The 22560-nt window shown below is 36.1% G+C and overlaps 1 protein-coding gene across 4 annotated transcripts in view; it reads right to left on the bottom strand.

Moving 5' to 3' along the window:
• Positions 1 to 665: 665 nt before the first annotated feature.
• Positions 666 to 22560, bottom strand: part of LOC123537576 (DENN domain-containing protein 2A-like) — a 50466-nt gene continuing 28571 nt past the window's right edge. For 2 of the 4 annotated variants that reach the window (XM_053527629.1, XM_053527631.1), the window contains 12 exons: positions 16494 to 16544; positions 12598 to 12677; positions 12242 to 12311; positions 11938 to 12015; positions 10982 to 11101; positions 10438 to 10500; positions 9595 to 9701; positions 8058 to 8235; positions 7137 to 7263; positions 6293 to 6430; positions 4629 to 4739; positions 666 to 3268 (listed from right to left, as the gene is read on the bottom strand). In XM_053527629.1, coding sequence (XP_053383604.1) covers positions 3165 to 3268; positions 4629 to 4739; positions 6293 to 6430; positions 7137 to 7263; positions 8058 to 8235; positions 9595 to 9701; positions 10438 to 10500; positions 10982 to 11101; positions 11938 to 12015; positions 12242 to 12311; positions 12598 to 12677; positions 16494 to 16544 — 1227 coding nt within the window. In that variant the 3' untranslated portion in view covers positions 666 to 3164. Of the gene's footprint in view, positions 3269 to 4628; positions 4740 to 6292; positions 6431 to 7136; positions 7264 to 8057; positions 8236 to 9594; positions 9702 to 10437; positions 10501 to 10981; positions 11102 to 11937; positions 12016 to 12241; positions 12312 to 12597; positions 12678 to 16493; positions 16545 to 20254; positions 20273 to 22560 lie in introns of all 4 variants that reach the window. The other 2 variants (XM_053527630.1, XM_045321396.2) reach the window with 2 other exon arrangements.

Below are 22560 nucleotides of genomic sequence, written 5' to 3'. Positions count from 1 at the left end.
AGCACTTTTCTGAGAAAATGCGTCTTTTTTCATACTAAGAGCACAATGAAAAGCTCAGCCAAGACAAAAAATACAATGTTAATCTTCATTAAGCAAGGTACCCTGTCTCTGAATATGAGATTTTAAATCACTTTTTAAATCTATTAAAATATACATTATATTATATACATTATAAAAAAGAATAAAGTTTACTATGCACATGACATTTACAGAAACTAGCACATATATATTCAGTAGTAAAACTACTAATGAATGTCCATTAATTTCATTGAGTATACTGCAGATATACACTTACTGAATGGATTGCCGGTCAATAGTTATGACTACTGACGGGCTAGCCATTCAGTAAGATATTTATTACTGAACATAAAAAAATATTTTTTCATAATTTGTTTCTTCAGGTTTCGACTTCAGCCCAGCAAATTTTAGTATTAAACCAGCATTTTATATAGGGAGCTACCGTTTCATTCATCATTTGAGCCACACCATGAGAAAACCAACATAGTGCATTTGCAACCAGCATGGATCCAGACCAGCCTGCGCATTTGCGCAGTCTGATCATGATCCATACTGTTCGCTTTCAATCCCTATTGCAATTAGAGAAACCGTACGCGAACAGTATGGATCCTGACCAGACTGCGTAGATGCGCAGGCTAGCCTGGATCCATGCTGGTCGCAAATGCACTATGTTGGTTTTCTCATGGTGTGGCTCATTTCTGTAACATGTTTTTATTGGCAATTCATTTTTCAAATATTTGGTAATAAGAATATTGAAAAAACTCAAAGAATGAAAATGAATTTTTTTTCTAGATTTTCAAAATATCTTAATTGTGTTTTAAATTAACAACACATATCCATTTTGATGTGTTTTACCTTGTAAATTTCAGTTATTTTACCTTGTAAATTTTCATCATAAATGATATGTAAAACATTTCTTTTCATGTTCAGTCCTCAATATTTGTGTATTGATGAAGGAGTCCCTTTTCCTTACTTATCCTAAGGTAAAAGGTTACTATCAAAATCTAATGTGACTACCGTAGAAAGGTTTCAGTCACTTCAAAAGTACTTCAGAAATACAGCTATAATAATGCTGTACATTCTTAAACATATCTAAAGTAATCGCCCCAAAAACATTCTTTTGTATTTACATACAGGCTGAACAAAAACTATTTAGGAAACCCTATTTACCCATCTATAAGACGACTTTTCTATAATATGGGCCCTTTTAATTTACTTTAAAATCGCCAGTATTTTGCACTCTTTTATAAGTACTTTAGGCCAATGCTTCTAACTCACTTATTAGACAAGACAAAATATTTGATATGATTTTTAATGGAAAAAAACTCCTATAGGCGAGTAAATACAGTAACTAAACATGACAGTTCACTGAGTCACTGGATAATGTTCAACGTAGCATGAAGAAAATGTAAATATTCTCTGATATGGGTATTGCACTATTTACAGGGATATGCTGTATAAAAACAAACAAAAAAAGAAATCAATTCTATAGTAAACAAAATATTGTGCAAAGTAAATAATGTTATCAAACAAACAAATGTTTTAGCACATGCCTGTAAGTATATAATGTATGTGCACCTTAATCTTGTAAAATAAACACAAACGTTTTGAGAATTAAAAGCTTCAAAAACATATGAAAAAGATCTTAAATGTAGCAATGGATAAAGAATTATAAGATTCTTTCACTGGTTTAAAATGGGGATTGAAATATCTACCTCAAAAACAACTGTTCAGGCAGTAACGAGGCTCTGCCAAGTTACCTCAAGAGCTGTTACCTGAGAGACGGATGTTTCCATCCACACCTACAACCAGTAATAGATTCTTTTCTGTGCAAAAGATTTCTTCATACAATAGAAGAAATAAAATAAAATGAATGCTTTTCTTTTTATGCACTACTTTATCACAGCTGCTTATGAACTTACGTTCATTCATAAATTGCAGCACAACAGTCACCCTACATCCCCGGTGTAAAATGTTTCTCAATCGTCAGCGAAAACACAGAAAAATCCGGTCTAACATGCAAGGAAAAGTCAGTCTTTTGGCACAAAAACTGCTACACTTGCAACTTCTATTGTCACACTAAAAATTTGTACAAATTACACAGCAGAAACAAATTACTGACTCAAAAGTTGCAAGCGAAAACGCAACATTTCATGGAAAACAAGAGCTGTCTCCATAGGATGACACATGCCCCCGATGGCAATTTGAATGAATAGTTATGGCCGATGTTAGAGTTTAGGACCTTTGACCTACGGAGCTGGGTCTTGCGCGCGACACGTCGTCTTACTGTGTCACACATTCATGCGTAGTTATTTTAAAATCCATGCATGAATGACAATGATATGGACCGGACACGCCCATCAATGCACTATCATGAAAAATGACCTTTAATGTCTAAGTGTGACCTTGACCTTTGAGCTACAGACCTGGGTCTTGCGTGCGACAGGTCGTCTTACTGTGGTACACATTCATGCCAAGTTATTTGAAAATCCATCCATCGATGACAAAGATGGACCGGACACGCCCATCAATGCACTATCCTTTAACGTCTAAGTGTGACCTTGACCTTTGAGCTACGGACCTGGATCTTGCGCGCAACAAGTCGTCTTACTGTGGTACACATTCACGCCAAGTTATTTGAAAATCCATCCATCGATGACAAAGATATGGACCGGACACGCCCATCAATGAACTATCCTTTAACGTCTAAGTGTGACCTTGACCGTTAAGCTACGGACCTGGGTCTTGCGCGCGACACGTCGTCTTACTGTGGTACACAATCATGCCAAGTTATTTGAAAATTCATCCATCGATGACAAAGATATGGACCGGACACGAAAATTGCGGACAGACTGACAGACCGACAGACTGACAGACCGACAGACGGTTCAAAAACTATATGCCTCCCTTCGGGGGCATAAAAAATATCCTCATTTTATAAGCCACATGGAAAATAAGTTTGAGCCACTTGAATGAGACTGTAGCACATGACTCAGGTGGAAAATCGTGGAGTGAACCCTGATGCATCATTTTTAGTACCAGTATGTATGAAAAAAATCAGAAGATGAAAAAACCTGCATTTTCTTTAACAAGAATACAAGTTTAGTATTGGTATGTATGAATAAAGTTAGATGAAGAAGATGTCTTCAGTCCTTTTCTGGTGAAAATGTGAGAGCACTAGACTTTTTGCCGAGTCGTCGTTTCTGACCCTTCGTAAACATATGCTCTTGAATACGACTTTGGAACATTTCTGAAATAGTTCAATAAGAGAATACTATAAGCAGTTTCAATACAGAACCAATTTTTTTTTATAAAATTACAATAATATTCAATTTAGTAACATAATAATCATGCCAATAATATTTTGTTGATTTTTTTAATACTAAATCTACATTTAAGATCTGAAACTATGTAATATCCATACTTTGAACAAATGCTAATAAGTGACCTGCTGTAGCTAGTACTATTAGAACGCCTTCTTTCAAAGATAATTCCATTATGTGTGAAGGTAGCTGCATTTTCCAATATACAGATTCAGTAGAAATTAGGACTGCTTGAGAAGCTCTGAAGTAAAAGCTGTACTGTGAAGTAAATTAATTTCGTTGGAATAAAATTTCATGGTTTCAATTAAAAAGGCTATTTAGAGAGGATAATGTATTTGAGGTTCTACACATATCAAGATAAAAGAACGGGAACTTAGTTTGTTCAAGAGTATTTCATTTGGTGGATTGCGCAACCATGCAAATTAGTCCCCCACAAATATCAATGCTTTCACAGTACCACTGCGTCCCTCTGCTGAGTTAGAATGTTGAATCAGTTGCAATTTTTTTGAGTGATTCAGGACCTCTTTGACTGAGTGGTTGAGGTTGCAGATTTCAAATCACTAGCCCCTAGCCTCTATGGGTTTAAGTCTTGCTCATGTCACCATATGAGGAAGACCTGCATCTTAAATAATGCCAGTGGTGGCACCTGCGGTCTTCCTATAACATTAAAGCTTGAAAGTGTTTTTTCCAAAGCATTATTCTGTCCTTCAAAGATTAAGTTTATTTTACCAGGTGCCACTTGTGACTGATTATTCAAGCAATTTTGGAGGCACCGCTCAACAGATTTACTAGTTCTTTCTTAGCAATTAAAATAAAAACTGTTAGATCATTAATATTTGTGATGGATAAATTTTTATGGATTTTGTGGTTGTGTCAACCCATATAATTAATTTAAAACAAAATCTATTACATCTATAAGATCTGAAATCCATGAATGCCAGTCTGGACAAAATAGCGGTGTCAGGGGTAACCATGATATTTTATGATTCTTTCACAGTAAGTTTTCTTAAAAGAATGTTTGATGTCAAATAACAACATATGAGCCGCACCATGAGAAAACCAACATAGTGGCTTTGCAACCAGTATGGATCCAGATCAGCCTGCGCATCTGCGCAGTCTGCTCAGGATCCATGCTGTTCGCTTTCAAAACCTATTGCAATTGGAGAAACTGTTAGTGAACAGCATGGATCCTGACCAGACTGCATGGACGCGCAGGCTGGTCTGGATCCATGCTGGTCGCAAAGGCACTATGCTGGTTTTCTCATGGTGCGGCTCATATGATATTACCTATAGTGTTGCCCCAATCTGTTTTCTCAAGTTGTTTTGTGATAAACACTTCAAACATCTGTGTCTCAACAAACCATTCTAGTAGTTGCTGTAGGGTGGAGGAACTTGTACCTACAAAACAATAATTTTTATCAGCCTGTATTTATCATATTAATATACCGTGAAATTATTAGTACTTGCGCAGGATTAATTACCATGAAAAACTAGGGTTGTCACAGGAGTGACGAATTATACCCCCATCCTTGTCACAAAACTAAGCTAATGTCAAAGCCGAACTTGCTTGACCTTTGACCTGCTGACCTCAAAATCAATAGGAGTCATCTGCTGGTCATGATGAACTTCCCTATGAAGTTTCATGATCCTCGGCGCAAGCGTTCTCAAGTCATTGTCCGGAAATGGTTAAAATATTTCAGGTCACTCTGACCTTTGACCTTTTGAACTAAAACTCGATAGGGGTCATCTGCTGTCATGCCCAACCTCCCTGTTAAGTTTCGTGATCCTAGGCCCAAGCGTTCTGAAGTTATCGTCCGAAAACCGTTTAATTGTTCGGGGTCACTGTGACCTTGACCTGTGACCTACTGACCTCAAAACCAGGAGAGGTCATCTGCTGGTCATGACCAACCTCCCTATCAATTTTCATGATCATAGGCCCAAGTGTTCTCAAGTTATCATCTTGAAATCGTTTAACTGTTTCGGGTCATTGTAGCCTTGACCTTTGACCTACTGATCTCAAAGTCGAACTTGACCGGTATTTTATCAAGTTATACCTGTGTACTAAAATTTATAATCCTAGGCCCAAGCATTTGCAAGTTATCATCCGGAAACTGTTTACCTGTTCAGGGTCATTGTGACTTTGACCTACTGACCTCTGATGTTACACCAGTGTACCAAAAATCATTTAAATCTGTCAAGCCTTTCATGAGTTATTGCCCGGAAACCATGAAAACCAACAGACCGACTGACAAGCTCACTTCTATATACCCCCGCAAACTTCGTTTGTGGGGGTATAATAAATCTCAACAAACAAGTATAATTCCCATTCAGTTTACCGGTACGTTCAAAAGTTAGAAAAATTGAAATGTAAAGTGAGAACTGTAATGCAATGTAATTTGAATAATGTTAGAACTGTCATGTAAAGTCATGTGAGTAATGTTAGAATTGAAATGTCATGAAATGTGAGTAATGTTTGAATTGTAATGTAGGTAATGGTCTAATTGTAATGTAATGTAACATGAGTAATGTTAAAATTGTTAAGTAATATAATGTGTGTAATGTAAGGACTGTAATGTAATACATAGTAACATGATAATTGTTAGAACTGTAATGAAATGTGATGTGAGGGATTGTAATGTAATGTAAGGATTGCAATGTAATGTAATGTTAGAATTATAATACCCTGTAATGTGAGAAATGTTAGAATATTTGTTCCTGGCTAGAAAGGTACATGAAGATAAATGCAAATAATACATCATTGCAGTTTTTGTTTTCTGTGATCTGTATCTGCCTCTCAGATCTTTAAGTCAGTCCTAGAAATCTATTTTATTGAACCCAAGATATCAATTCAATAATACAGGCAAAATTTTACAGTCATACGCTTCACCTACTGGACAAATCTTGAAAAGGCTCATCGGCAGATTACAATATTTAAGAACAAGACAACATACCTTTGACAAAATTTTCTTTCTGGAAGATTTTTTTACCGTCCTGTTGAGTGATAATAAACTGTCCGTAGTGTCCAATAGCTTCAACGAAAAACCTCACAAAGGCCTCGGAGATCATCAGGTCAGGGCAATTTCTTGCATCTGAAATAGAAATAGCATTCAATGACCCTCGTTAGCTGTTATCTACTCACCATCAGGATTTGGGTTTTGAATTAGCAAAAATATAACAAGAAGAGTCTATTTTAAAGCCAAAGGGGTTAATTCAGAACTCTTCAGTTTACAGGAAAATGATGAAATAAACAGCAGAATAAACTGCATATACAAATAAGATCATTCTGACAGCTGTGATTCAACCTTCTTCTTTGAAGACAAACACAGAAATTTGAATTAAGTGCATAGAAACAACATCACTTGCAAAAACTGAAAACTTCCAATGGTATTTGTGCTTTTTACATCACCTACACTACAAGGAATTAAAACAAAAACTTTTTAAATATTTACTCTCTCTCTTATTCACTTAAATGATGATAATTGAGGTTTAATCTGGTGTTTTTTTTTGTGTTTTTTTTATTTAACGTTGCACCGACACATGATAGGTCATATGGCAACTTTCCAGCTTTAATGGTGGAGGAAGACCCCAGGTGCCCCTCCGTGCATTATTTCATCATGAGCGGGCACCTGGGTAGAACCACCGACCTTGCGTAAGCCAGCTGGATGGCTTCCTCACATGAAGAATTCAACGCCCCGAGTGAGGCTCGAACCCACATCGATGAGGGGCACGTGATTTTTAATCAGGTGTAAGAAAAATATCACATGGTACCAGGAAGTATTAGAAACGTTAACTTACCTTGATCAACTCGGCACATATTAAGGGATGTTTTAAGAGCTTTTTCTATCTTCTTTGGGAGGAGAGTTCCCTCATCACCCTGTGATCTGATAAATGTTCGCTTGTCTATGTCAACAATTAATACATTCTGAAAGAAAGAAAAATTAAAATGTATCAAGTTCTTGCTAAAAGAAATTTGTAAACTGCCAAGAAATTTTACTTCTTTTTCTACATTACCATACTGACGACATGACTTTGTGTGTAACTGCAGGGATGAAATCAGATAAATATTTTGATTAAAAACCATTGAAATGACTGCTGAAATAAAACCAAAAATGTTTGTTTTACATATAAGATCCAAGTGTCTTTCACTAATAAAAACCAAATTCAACATTTTCACACATGGCTTTGAACAAGTTGCTTCTGGTGTTCACTAAGACATTCCAACCTTTACACTGAATCAAACAAACATTCTCTGTAAGTGATACAAACTGCACAGAAAATGAATTATCCGAAAAAATGAAATACTGTAAAATCATTTAATTTCCTCTGCATTTCATTTCATTGTTTGTCAAAAAAAAGTGCCATTTCATGGGGAAATGAATTTGATGAATTCAACTTTATAAGACAAAATTGTATGTGTGTTAGGATTTAATCTCATGGATTAACACACTGATGAAATCCACAAAAATTAATCTCCTGCAAATAACACAGACTCATTAACCTTTAGCCTGCTGGCGGCAAGTGATTCTGCCATAGCGACCAGTGCAGACCAAGATCAGCCTGCACATCCGTGCAGTCTGATCATGGTCTGCACTGTTCGCTATTCAGTCAGTGAATTTTCAGTGAACACCCCTTCGAATTATTGCACAAATTGAATGATGGACCTGTCCATTTTAGAAATTTAGCAGGCTATTGGTAAAAAACAATTTCAGTCCTCACCTCATCAATTGGCAGATCTGTTGTTTTTGGCAGCAGTGACACTGTAATGCCAATAATATACGGAGTAGGTGAGCAGACGACATCTATCATGTCTGACGGAAGCACCGGGATAAATGTGTGTTGCCATGAGAACGGATACAGCAACGACACAATAGCATGTATAGTGGACGACAATGTACTAGAATAAACAAGAATAGAAATATAACATAATTATATGTTTGGCAGTCTTGCTTCTTATATTATCCACTCATTGACATGAACATGTAAAAGTCACTTGCCTTAATCAAAAGAGTAAATTCTAGATAAGTTCAGCTTTTTATACTTTTTTTTAGCTTTTTCCCAGCATTTTTAAGCCAATGTGAAACATGTGTTACATTACCAGACTACCCAGAAATACAGGTCAAAGTCTGTCAAAAAATACCTGAAAGAATTGGTGGGAGGAATTTAGTTCAATATGAAAATTAACAATTTCGCAGCAAAAAGTGGAGTATTAACAAGCAATCTTCACTCTTCTGCTAAGTGACTTACGTTTTTAAAACATTTCTACATATCATTTTACAGACTACATGTATGTTTTCAAAACAGTCCTAAAACCCCGGCATCTGATTGGTTGCTTTTGAGGTCAGATTGACAAATGACCAATGCATTCTTCGACAGGTCTTATGACCTAAGAACTCATTGAATCACCCTGTTTTTGCTTTTTTTTAACCATCATTAACAAATGAAATACAATCAACTTTTCCAAAAGTCTGGAGGTGTTCATTTTCTTTTACCTCTTGCAAGTAACAAAAAGATGTCACTAGTAGAATACCAAATAAAGATTTTCTTCAATGATTACTAGTAACTTCTCATGAAGAAATTTCTCAGCTCACCCATTGCTTCAACTAAAACAATTTCTCTTTTACCATATTTTGATTGATGGCCTAGTGGTAACATGCATAGCTATTAATCCAGATGTCCAAGATTCAAATCCCAGTCTAAGCACTGGAAATTTCTGGGATGCTCTTGAGTGTCTCAAATCCAATTAAGAGGCCAATACCGGTTCTTCCCAAGAAATAGGGCTTTACTTGTCACTCTGCTATATACATGTCTATTTTAATTGTATTTGCAAAGAGCTAGGCTAAAAGATTTCTCTTTCCAAGTCCATCAGCTTTCTTCCGCTCCATCCCATTGGACAGCTTGCTCCATCTGTAACATTATAGGACAAATTTGGCACCCTGAGTGGCTTCCTTTGTATACACCTCTGAACATTTTTATCATGAAAAGAGTACTACATCAATCAGTTATAAAATGAGCCACACCATGAGAAAACCAACATAGTGCATATGCGACCAGCATGGATCCAGACCAGCCTGTGCATCTGCACAGTCATGGTCAGGATCCATGCTGTTCGCTTTCAAAACCTATTTCAATTACAAAAACCTTTAGCGAACAGCATGGATCCTGACCAGACTGCACGGATGTGCGGGCTGGTCTGGATCCATGCTGGTCGCAAATGCACTATGTTGGTTTTCTCACGGTGTGGCTCAATTCTTACCTAAGATGTTTGGCACAGAACAGAACACTCCTCTCCAACAGGATAGTAGAAAACACTTTAAGTAACTTGTCCGAGCCCAGACTTGTCAACAGACATTCACAATTCACCTAAATAAATAAACAAAATATCTCAATAATGGATCGTCTGATTTTATAAACGGTTTCAGACCATTATGGTTCTCCTCATAGTAACCGTCGAAAAAAGAATGGTGAATACAGCAGTTAAATGTAGCACAAAATTGCTCAGAAAAAATACCCAAGACAAAATCTCTACGGACAAAATCCCCCGTTTAATTAGACCAAATTGAATGATTGCTATGACCACGTCTGCATTAACTTTGGCTAAATAAGGCCCCAAACTTTTCATTTACTCAACTGTGATTTTGATCAATAAAGATGGCAACAGAAAGAATATTACCTTCTACAAAAATAACACAAAATATTGTGACATCATAAAAATTTTGTATGCATCAAATTCCTTGCCTTATGCAAAATGCCATTTTCCAAGGACAAAAATTTATTTTCACATTATAAAGATAAAATAATATGGAACTTAGTTTGTGCACAAGAATTAAATATCCTAGATTGATTCAACACTGGAATTCATGAAAATTAGTCCCTCATAAACATAGTCCAATTCATGGTGTAAATATCACTTTTCATTTCATTTTAGTCCAATATCTGTGGATGGTGTATCAGGGGAGGTAACTAGTCACTGACTGGGACTTCTACAAATAATAATCATTTTACAGTACAAGTAGTTTGCACTTTGCAAAAGTAAGGCTTGTTACTTTCGTATCTAGTTTACACAGCTTATTTTCTTTAACAAATTAAATATACAAACATTTTCTATTCTGTTGTCTGTATCTCTAGTTACAAATATTGTCTCCATTTCACCATGTTGATCCTGAAAACACAACCAAAGAAATTTACTTTAAATTAAATAAGTATATCAGTTTCAATACCAGACTACAGTCACAAGACCTTGGCAATATAAATAATTATTAAGGTACAAGTAAAACTTTGCTAAATCTGATTTCTCCAAATTCATTTTTTTTACAACTTACCAGTGTACATATTGTTTCACATTTTACTTGTGTACTTATTGTTTCACAACTTATCAATGTATGCATTGTTTCACAACTTACCAGACTGAGTGTACATATTGTTTCACATTTTACTTGACAATGTGTACATATTGTTTCAAAACTGATCCATGCATGTAATGTTTCATAACTTACCAGTGTACGGTTTATATTATCATTTAAAATTTTGTCTGTATACATATTGTCTTTCCACAACTTACCAGTGTACATATTGTTTCACAACTTACCAGCAGAGATACTGTTTCACAACTCAAACAGTGTACATATATTTTCACAACTTACCAGTGTACGTATAGTTTCACTAACTCCAGGTGATGGCAGTGGACGACCAAATGATGCAGCTATCAACTCTTGTGCAGCATCCAGGGATACGAACCTCTTCCTCTCTACCTCTTCCAGAAGCTAAAATGTAGTTCACACCAAAAATTTTTTAAATTAAAACCATGTAACATCCTACACATCAAGAGGTTAGAGCCACACTGTAACAACATATAAATAATGAAGAAGCGCACTAACCCCTCCACAGATGTTTTCAATGCCAAAACTTAAAATCATTATAGGTTGTTTTCCGAGACCACATGATAATTCAAATATGTTCAAACTCCCAAGGAACACTTTATAATCAGTCTTTTTAAGAATAACAAGAGCTGTCACTAATGGTGACAAATGCCCCCGCAGCACCTTGACCTATGACCTGGTGACCTTGACCTTTGACTTGGTGATCCCAAAGTCAGTAGGGGTCGTGTACTCAATAAGTACTATCAGCATGTGAAGTTTGAAGGTCCTGGGTGCAGTGGTTCGTGAGAAAAGTGCCTTCAAGCAAAAAGTTAACGTTGTGACGAATGAACAAACGAACGGACTAACGAATGGACGAACAGTTGAAAAATAACATGCCTCCCTTCGGGGGCATAAAAATAGAAAGACATAGAAAAATGTATGTCATTTTTTATGTAATTATAGGTATAGAGCATATTACACTTCAATGTCTAAAGTAAAATGTGGTACACCACTCCATCGAGCACCGACAGATGGAGTACCAGAGCTGACTCGAGCAATTCATTAGGTCTCGGACTGTTTGCCTTAAATTTCATAAGTTTGTGCAAGGTGAGATCTCAAATTTGAAAATCATTCTAACATAAATTGCAACATTTCTTCAACAACACAATTATTATGACTATCATAATTTGAAATGAGAACAGTAATAAATATAATTAATTATTAATGCAAGTTTCACTAACCGTGTTATACATGGTAAAAGCGTCTATAGGACTGATGATACAAATCACCTCAGGAACTTTGTTCGGCGACTTTGGTGGCTGAAAAATATTTCACTTACTTCAATTATAGTGTCATTCAATAGCAGAGGTTTGATTCATTACTGAATAAGAAGGTGAAAATTGCAAAGAAGGGAGGGTCTTAACTAGCTTTAAATAAAGGGAAAAATAATTCAAATAAATATTTTGTTAATAATATTGATTAATACATTTTGGTGTCCTAAGATCTATAGAATCCCTTCCAATTTAAGCAACAAATGTGACTTACAAGGAGCCGCCTACAATACCCATAGACACGCCCACCATCGAAGTTGGTCAACACAAAGTTATACGATTGACTGAAACAGAAATTGTTCTTTTAATATTGTACATGAAATATGCATGAAAAACATTACGAACTATTTTTGTGAACTCTCTCTGAAAACTTATTAGTAATAGCTGCATAACAATTAAAAATATTGTGTGTTATTTGTTTCTTTTAAATCCACTAAACTTTCAAGGAGCCATTGTTTAAGATTAAAAAAAGGTTGTTTTATGAATACCAAAAATATTAACCAAATATAAATGGTGCATTTTTTAAATTAAGGAACAGAATCTATTAAAATTTTGATTATTTTACTTTACCTTTTTGAGCTTGATGACGAAGATTTGAAATTGGCAGCATCGGGAAAACAGAACAACGGCACTGATACATTAGTGTCTTTCTGTAACATTGAAATAAACATGTATACAATAGATGCTTTATTAAAGATTAAGCGTTCAAGTAATTTCTTTCACCAAGTTGCTCTAAATTTTAATCCATAGTACAGTCAAACCTGTCTGTAAAGACCACCTTAATAACCCCCTCCCCCCGCACCCCCGCCCCCAACAACCACCAAAAAAGAAAGAAAAAAACAGAATACTGTTACCAAAGGCTATTGTAGCCTTGACCTCTGACCTAATGACCAGAAAAACGACAGGCAATCGTCCAATTTAGTTTTACAACCATAAGCCCGTTCATTCTCCGATTATTGATCAAAAACTATTTTCAGTCTCAAGTTCATCTAGACCTTGACTCTTGACTGTGTCCACATGCAAGCATCCTAGGAAGTTCTTGATGACAGACAGACATGAGCAGAACACGTACCAGTATATATATATCTCTTCTTTTTTGATAGAATGCATAATTTACCTTTGTTAAAATGTTAAAAATTTATATATTCTATGGCCTCTGTCACAGAATAAAATGTAATTTTTAAAAAATGTTTCTTATGCAGGGTGAATATGCATAGTATTATGTTTACCAAAAACTGATAGATAATTATTTTACAACTTATTTTCCGAAAAATGAATGAACATATGATGGACATAAATTCTTATATATGACAATAAATACTCATTCTTAATAATACATGGTAATTGTGACATCATTTCGACCTACTTAATTATAGTGACTGCCCAAGAAGTAGTCCTATCATGACTTTTCTACTATTTTACATATAAGAATAGGAAGTATCAGAATTGAAATAATAAAATAATATATGGCAGAAGCATGTACAATTAATTTAAACACTCCGCATCAGTTATGCACATACTCAGGCTATGCCCACGTAAAAGTATCAAAAAAAATGTATAACCTCTTCTTCATGATTAAATTAAATAAAACATGCTTCTTCAAGATATTATTTCTTTAATGTAGAAAGATCACTTTAAACAAAAACACTAAGGCTTCACTCATTCACATAAAAATACCTCCCCACACAAACTCATAAGCAACATATGTTAACATATAGCAGACAACATATGTTAACATAGCAGACAACATATGTTAACATAGTAGACAACATATGTTAATAATTAGCAGACAACATTAGTATCCAGAAGAAACTAGGACTGTATGTGACAACAGGATGATGGAGCTTGATACAAACTGTATTTACTTATATATAAGACAAGATTTTTCTCCTTAAAATTCAGATCAAATGTTTAGCCTCGTGTAATAAGTGAGTCAATGTCTTTTGCCTAAAGTATTTTTTAAAGTCAATGTATAATACTACTGATTTCGAAGTAATTTAAAGGACCCCGTCTTTACAGAAGGACTGTCTTATAGATGGGTAAAATTAATAAGGAATGAACTGCTAGTTAAGGTAGTTTTGCATGTTTAATAAACCGGAAGTGTTGGCGTAACATCATTTTTCCGGAAAACGTAGAATAAAGCCTGGATTCAGGGTATGGAAATGAAAATAATTTTAGGAATTAATGGCAACCCATGAGTAAATTTATTTCAATGGCACTATTACTATCTTTCTAAAGTTAAAATATAATACTAAAACATCATAACGTTTATTTACAACTGTAAACATGTTTCATAAAAATCTACATTGTAGAAAAATTTCTATTCGCAAAAATGTTATGCAAGTTATGATTTTCCCATAGATGCCTATAATTATAAAACCTGCATAAGGACCCTATCTTTTTTATTTGCTGAATGTTCTATGCATATTCTGAAGTTGTGAAAAATCGGGGTCTGATCAAATTCTACATTGTAAAAAAATATTCAATCCAAATGTGCAGGACTACCTTAACTGAGTGTCTGACAACATTAGCAAAACGAAAGTTTAGAAAAGACTTCTCTCCATATTCTGTGTCACTATGTCTGACAACAATTTTCTTGTTTTATTATATAAAGAGAAAAAGGCATAATAACAGAATTCACAAACATGACATGTCATTCATAATGCATGCTAGAGGACAATACAGTAATGGAATGAAACTAGACCAAGTAAGTTATATAATAATTGTAATTATGTTTTTATTAATTAAGATGTCACTATCACTGACATAGAGACAAAATATGAGTTGCGCCATGAGAAAACCATCATAGTGGATTGGCGACCAGCATGGATCCAGACCAGCCTGCGCATCTGTGCAGTCTGGTCAGGATCCATGCTGTTCACTTTCAAAGCCTATTGCAATTCAAATAAGAGACTCTTTTTTTTTGAGTAATTCTGGACAACTTGTCTGGTCTTGTGTAATGAAAAAACTTAAAAAACAAAATAAGTCAGGGGCCATAACTCCCACACGACTGAATGAATCCAGATGCGAAACCCTAGGTGCACACTGCACATGCTGACCAACATTCCTGTAAACTTTGGTGACTCTAGGTCAAATACTTTTGGAGCTACACGCGACACAACATTAAAATGACCAATTTTTTACTAAGTCAGGGGCCATAACTCCTACATGACTGAATGAATCCAGACGCCAAACCCCAGGTGCACAACTACACAATCATGCTGACCAACATTCCTGTCTATGTCAAATACTTTTGGAGCTAGGTGCGACACAACATTCTCGGAAGGACGGACGGAAGGACGCACACCCATACGATTCATGTAGTAGGTGGTCATTCCATTGTTTGAAAACAATAGAATGACCACTTAAGGAACAAATAATTAAGTGGTTACGGAATGAATACGAAGGATTTCTATTGTCCTAGGCCACACCTCCTACCACCTAAGGTACCAATCATGTGCTCAGGCGGACGGACAGACAAGAGCAAATCTATATGCCCCCACCACTCAAGGAGAGGGAGGCGAGGGGGGGGGGATACAAGGTTTAATAAAAGTCTGGCATACAATGACTAAGAAATAGCGCGGACAATGTTTTTTTTCCATATAAAGAAAAAATTTATAAAGGGTCATAACTTGGTGAAAATCATCCAAATGGAACCCACTTCGCACATGCATTGTGGACGGAACAGCCGTCGGACCGACGTACGGACTAGAATCCAGTATAGCCCCCAGATACTACTATCTGGGGGTATAATGATTTATTTTACACTGAAAAGTAAGATCATCTGGCAGCTTTTTTTTTGACCAGGGGACTGGTTACCTCTGACACGTATTACCCAAAAAAGATATAATACATCTGGCACCTATAAAAAATGCTTCTTTTACACTAAGAGGATGTACATATAAAATGCTTCTTTGTAATACATCTGGCACATATGAAAATGATTCTTTTACACAAAGAGGAGGTAATACATCTGGCACATATAAAAGGGATTCTTTTACAATACAAAGATGTGATACATCATAATTGCACAGACTGACATAATAATTACGTTACAATTCAGTTAGACTTAGAAAACAGGAATGTTAAAAGTTCAAAAGTGTAAGAGACAGAAATGTTTTGCATTATGATGAGTTACATATAAATACAATATATAAAATAGGTATGTTACAGCATACATTAGTGGTACTATTGCACAGACATGCAAATCTAATGCTTCATACAGACAGGGCATACCATCACAAAGCACTGACAAAGAATAACAACAGAAAACATATGCGATAAAATCCTGCAAAATAAAAAGGTGCAGACATATCATTACAAGGTTCCCAAACACCATACAAAAACAATCTACTAGTAGCAGAAATGACTAAATTTTATAAAGCAACATGTTAAGCATCATTTAAGGTCACTCGGCAAACTATACAGGTTTTTCAGCCATCTAATAACAATATTTAACCCCTTACCGACTCAGAACACGGAAATAGCTTGCCTTCCATAGTAAGCTTATAATTGCGCTAAAAATGAGATGAAAGTGATATTTAACAAATAATGTATGGCACTGAGGTTTATGGAATGATATTTAGGTAAATATTACACAATGCCTGCTGACTGTTACAATTTACTCACTGACACTCCCATTGTGCTTACTGGTATAATAATCATGCATGCTGGCACCTTTAACACGCTTGTTGACAATGATACCATGCTTGCTGACAATGATACCATGCTTGCTGCCAATGATACCATGCGTGCTGGAAGTTACAACTTCTTTGCTGCTTAGACCCTGATGTCTATATCATAATTTCATTTGGCAAAATGACAGTGCCGTGTACCGTATTGGAATATTTCAACATGCCGGGACTGTATATAAGCAACATTGCACAGTTATAATGCTCGCAGAAGAAAATACACGATGTGACTACACAATATGAAAGATGCAATCAGCCACTAAGCAAGTTGAAAGCAAGCATAATGCAAAGTGCAACATTGCACGTCACATTTTGATACCAGGGGGCGCAAGTTCGTAGTTTTCACGAAAGGTAACGGGAATATCCGGCCTATAACGAATTTTAATTAGCTCTTGGCTAAGTGTCAAAACAGTCATCACTGACTCAAGTTCATATTCTACATGTTCAAAATGACAGTTTACACATTATTAGCAATCTGCAAAATTCTGTCCTTAACAGCCAGTTTAATTTGTGAAATCTCAGGAATTTCAAACTGTAAGTCTTCCATTTATATAACACGTCACTTGTAAATAAACGCAACATTAAAAATAAATAAAGTTAAGACAAATGGCGATTTGCAAAAAGGGGAAGTAACTATTGTTAGATCTCTATATATATTCGGATATCCTCGATAATCTTTCCGGCAAATAATTATTCAAAGTACGGACAAGGCAGTCTGAAAGACAGCTAAATCCCCCGCCACTGCTATGGATAGTGAAAGGGTAAACCTTTGACCTTTAGCTGTGACCTTGACCTTGAACTGACATGGCTGACTCATGAATTCTGCACAACGTCTTGATGAGGTGATTATTTGACCCAAGTTTCATAAAAATCCTTCAAGGGGTTTAGGAGATACAGAGCTCAAACCTTTGACCTTGAGTTGTGACCTTGACCTTGAGTTGACATGGCTGACTATTGAGTTCTTGATGAGGTGATCATTTGACCCAAGTTTGATGAAAATCCTTCAAGGGGTTTAGGAGATACAGAGTGGACACAAAATGGAAGGCTCAAACCTTTGACCCTAAGTTATGACCTTGAGCCGGCATGGCTGACTCATAAGTTCTGCACATCGTTTTGATGAGGTGATCATTTGACACAAGTTTTATAAAATTCCTTCAAGAGTTTTAAGTGATATAGAGTGGACACAAAATGGAAGGCTCAAACCTTTGACCTTTAGTTGTGACCTTGACCTTGAGCCAGCATGGCTGACTCATGAGTTCTGCACATCGCCTTGATGAGGTGATCATTTGACCAAAGTTTAAAATGAATCCTTCAAGGGAATTAGGAGATACAGAGCAGAAACAAAATGGAAGGCTCAAACCTTTGACCTTCAGTTGTGACCTTGACCTTGAGCCGGCATGGCTGACTCATGAGTTCTGCACATTGCCTTGATAAGGTGATCATTTGACCCAAGTTGATGAAAATCCTTCAAGGGGTTTAGGAGATATAGAGCGGACACAAAATGGAAGGCTCTAACCTTTGACCCTAAGTTGTGACATTGACCTTGAGCCGGCATGGCTGACTAATGGGTTCTGCACATCATCTTGATGAGGTGATCATTTGACCCAAGTTTTATAAAATTCTTTCAAGGGGGTTAGGAGATATAGAGCAGACACAAAATGGAAGGCTCAAACCTTTGACCTTGAGTTGTGACCTTGACCTTGGGTGGACAAGGCTGACTCATGGGTTCTGCAAATCGTCTTGATGAGATGATCATTTGACCCAAGTTTCATGAAAATCCTTCAAGGGGTTTAGGAGATATGGACCGGACACGAAAGTGTTACGGACAGACGGACGGAAGGACAGAAGGACGGACGGAAGTACAGACGGAGACCATTCCTATAACCCCCACCACCTATGGCGGGGGATTAAAAAACACGACCACTTGAACATAGCGCCCCCTGTTATCAAAATGTGACATATACTTTTGAAATGACATTATGCTTACTCCTATTTTGCCTAGTGCCTGATTACATTTTCCTTACTGGTTGATCACTTCTTGAATTTTGTTCTTGGATGCACCAGATTAACCAGTATAACCATAGCATGTTGAAATATTCCAATACGGTACACGGCACTGTCATTTTGCCAAATGAAATTATGATATAGACATCAGGGTCTAAGAAGCAAAGAAGTTGTAACTTCCAGCACGCATGGTATCATTGTCAGCAAGCATGGTATCATTGTCAACAAGCGTGGTATCATTGTCAACAAGCATGTTAAAGGTGCCAGCATGCATGATTACTATACCAGTAAGCACGATGGGAGTGTCAGTGAGTAAATTGGAACAGTCAGCAGGCATTGTGTAATATTTACCTAAATATCATTCCATAGAGGTTGATATGCAAGTTACAGACTGGGTGGTCAGACCAAAAATTGTTCATGGACTGAGGCAATGTGTGGGTGACTCTATACTGCATTTTTTTGTCCAACTACTGTAAAAGCATATATTTTCGCTGGGTCAAAATTTCGAAATTTTGAGTATGTTCCAGAGTTTTAATGTTTGCGAAATTGTGAAAATGGTATCATACTTAAATTTTAATTATACTAAATAAATGGTGAATATTTACATGAGAATTGATTTTCAAGAGATGTAGGGCCTCGCGAATATAGTGAAAATTAAACCCTCGCGAAAATTTCTGCTTTTACAGTACGCATTCCGAAAACTGCATATGGACCAAAATGTTAATATGTATTAATTGTTAAATTACATATAAAAGAAAGAATGAGATTTTCCACATCAAAATCTTCGGTAAAGTAGAAATCAAGTGTTGTAAAAAAGACCCTTGGTTGGTGTTGCAGATAAAATGTATCCACATAAATCACACTCTCTCCGCCATATACAATGTCCTCGAACAATACACTGTTTGATGTGAATGATGTTTAATATAAGAGAATGAAAACTTTATTCAGTTTGGAATATTTAACCTTAAAGAAGGTCATACTGAAACCTACTTGTTTGCTTAATCATAAAAAAACTAATTTCAACCAATATTTCACTCATCAAAATTATTTTTTCAATCTTCACTCAAAACTGCATAGAAAAAAAAATGGATTGTTCCTCTGGTGTATCTAAATGGCAATCAGTAACTAATTAATCTCATATATGTCTATATAGTATATACAGTGAAACACCCCTTGCTCGAGCATCAATGACTCAAGTACCCATGTTCCCTTGAGCAATTTATGTGGTGACTCAAAAGCATATAATATATTGTTTGGTTAAAGAAAAAAGTAGGGAATTTTTCTCACAAAGCGGGAGAAAACCATACATTTGATGAGTGGAAAGGGGCCAAATTTTGGCCCCCAAAATGACCCAAAAACCACCATGAGTTTATTGTGTTTGATGTATAATGAGCAAGCAGCTACATTTTCACTAATCTAATAAATATTACGCAAGCTAACAGCTTCTTAACAAGTTCTGATTACTACTGTAACATAAAAGCTGGTACTCAAACGCTAAATATGATATGTGAGCAGTATGGAAGCTTCTGTACCTTCTTTGACCCTAACACCTTTAATGATAAATAAAATCTTAAAATATTTTTGTCAAAACCATTTAGAAGTACATTACATGCATAGACTGTGAAACATGTTTTATGTTACAATGTGTTCTGAAAATGCAAACTTTTCTGAAGTTTTGCAAAACTGCTTCCAAGAAAGATGTTGACAATGTATGACACAAACCCCCAGAAAATGCTCGATAAAAATATAATATAAAGTCAAGAAAGCGGAAAATAAAATGAAATTCCCAACAATATGTGTATGAATACCAAGTTCCATTGGTATTGGATAGCAACTGTGGGAGGAGTTGAGTACACCAGGTACAGAATGATGGAAATATGGTTATGTCCAAAAACGTGCATAATAACCACACAATGTCATGATATACTGAGAAAATGTGTACGTCCACTTCATGTTGGCAAAGTGTACGACACTGCATTTGAATTGGAGGAATTGAGTACACATTAGGTACAGATGTAGTACAGTAATATGATTAAGACAAAACTAGAAATGTGTCCATGGGACACAAATGCCCCCACTACATGACAAAGGACACAGATGAACTTTGGGAAAACAATATGTTGCTATTTTAAAAAAAGGCAAAAAATAACCATATATAATGTACATATAAACATAATTATATGCTTTCTTAAGATTTTCAGATACCTGTCCATCACCGCATTTTAATGTTGCTTGAACTCAATGATAACTGTGAATCAGGACACGAAACCCCAACATTCCTGTAAACTTTGGTGACACTAGGTCAAATACTTTTGAAGCTATGCAAGACAAAACATTAAAATGACCAATTTTTAACTAAGTCAGGGGCCATAACTCCTACATGACTGAATGAATCCGGACTCGAAACCGAGGTGCACAAATGCACATGCTGACCAACATTCCTGTAAACTTTGGTGACTCTAGGTCAAATACTTTTGGAGCTACGCGCAACACAACATTAAAATGACCAATTTTTAACTAAGTCAGGGGCCATAATCAGGATGCGAAACCCCAGGTGCACAACTGCAAATGCTGACCAACATTCCTGTAAAGTTTTGTGACTCTACGTCAAACACTTTTGGAGCTAGGCGCGACACAACACTAAAATGACCAATTTTTAACTAAGTCAGGGGCCATAACTCCTACATGACTGAATGAATCCGGACTTGAAACCGAGGTGCACAAATGCACATGCTGACCAACATTCCTGTAAACTTTGGTGACTCTAGGTCAAATACTTTTGGAGCTACGCGCAACACAACATTAAAATGACCAATTTTTAACTAAGTCAGGGGCCATAATCAGGACGCGAAACCCCAGGTGCACAACTGCACATGCTGACCAACATTCCTGTAAAGTTTTGTGACTCTACGTCAAACACTTTTGGAGCTAGGCGCGACACAACACTAAAATGACCAATTTTTACAAAGTCAGGGGCCATAACGCCTACAAGACTGAATGAATCCGGACGCGAAACCCCAGGTGCACAACTACACATGCTGACCAACATTCCTGTAAAGTTTTGTGACTCTATGTCAAATACTTTTGGAGCTAGGCGCGACACAACATTCTCAGAAGGACGGACAGACAAGGGCAAATCTATATGCACCCCTCAAAGTGGGGGCATAAAAATCCTGATAATATGGGTATGTCCTATTTGTGTTGATGATGTTTCATTTGAATTGGATAAAAACTGTAGAAGGAGTTGAGTACAGTACTGTGTGGATAGATGGATGGATGATTGCATGGGTGGGTGAATGGATGGATGGATGGATGGATGGACTGATGGATGGACAGACAGATGGATGGATGGATGGATGGGCAGTTCAAACACTAAATGTCTCCCTGCATCTTTGGCATTAGGGGTCATTAGTATGTTATATTTTTATATGAAAATAATTTTTTATTTACTCTACCTTATGTAATACATGAATTGTTGTTAAAAAAAAAAATTAATCTGGGTTTGAAAAAAACATTTTTCGGGCTTAAATGAAGACTTAATTCCTGCCAAACACTTTAAACAATCCCATGTTTTCAATACCTAAATGAACCTACTGAAATACAATTTATTTCTTGAATAGAAGTACTATTCCCATGAACCACTTCAATGCATAAACAGTTTATTTCCTACTAGAATGACTAGTTATAGAGTTGTCTACTGTAAACTCAGAGGTTTTCGCAACAGATTTATTTGTGATACTGGTATATTCAGGAATGGTCCGTTTGCAAGAATGAATACTTGCGAAAATGCTATCATCATAATCAAATGTCCTAAATGCTTAAGAAGCTTGTCGTATTT

Source organism: Mercenaria mercenaria, chromosome 17, assembly GCF_021730395.1.
Source record: "Mercenaria mercenaria strain notata chromosome 17, MADL_Memer_1, whole genome shotgun sequence".
Classification (NCBI taxonomy): Eukaryota; Metazoa; Mollusca; class Bivalvia; order Venerida; family Veneridae; genus Mercenaria; species Mercenaria mercenaria.
This window is presented reverse-complemented; position numbering and strand designations above follow the sequence as displayed.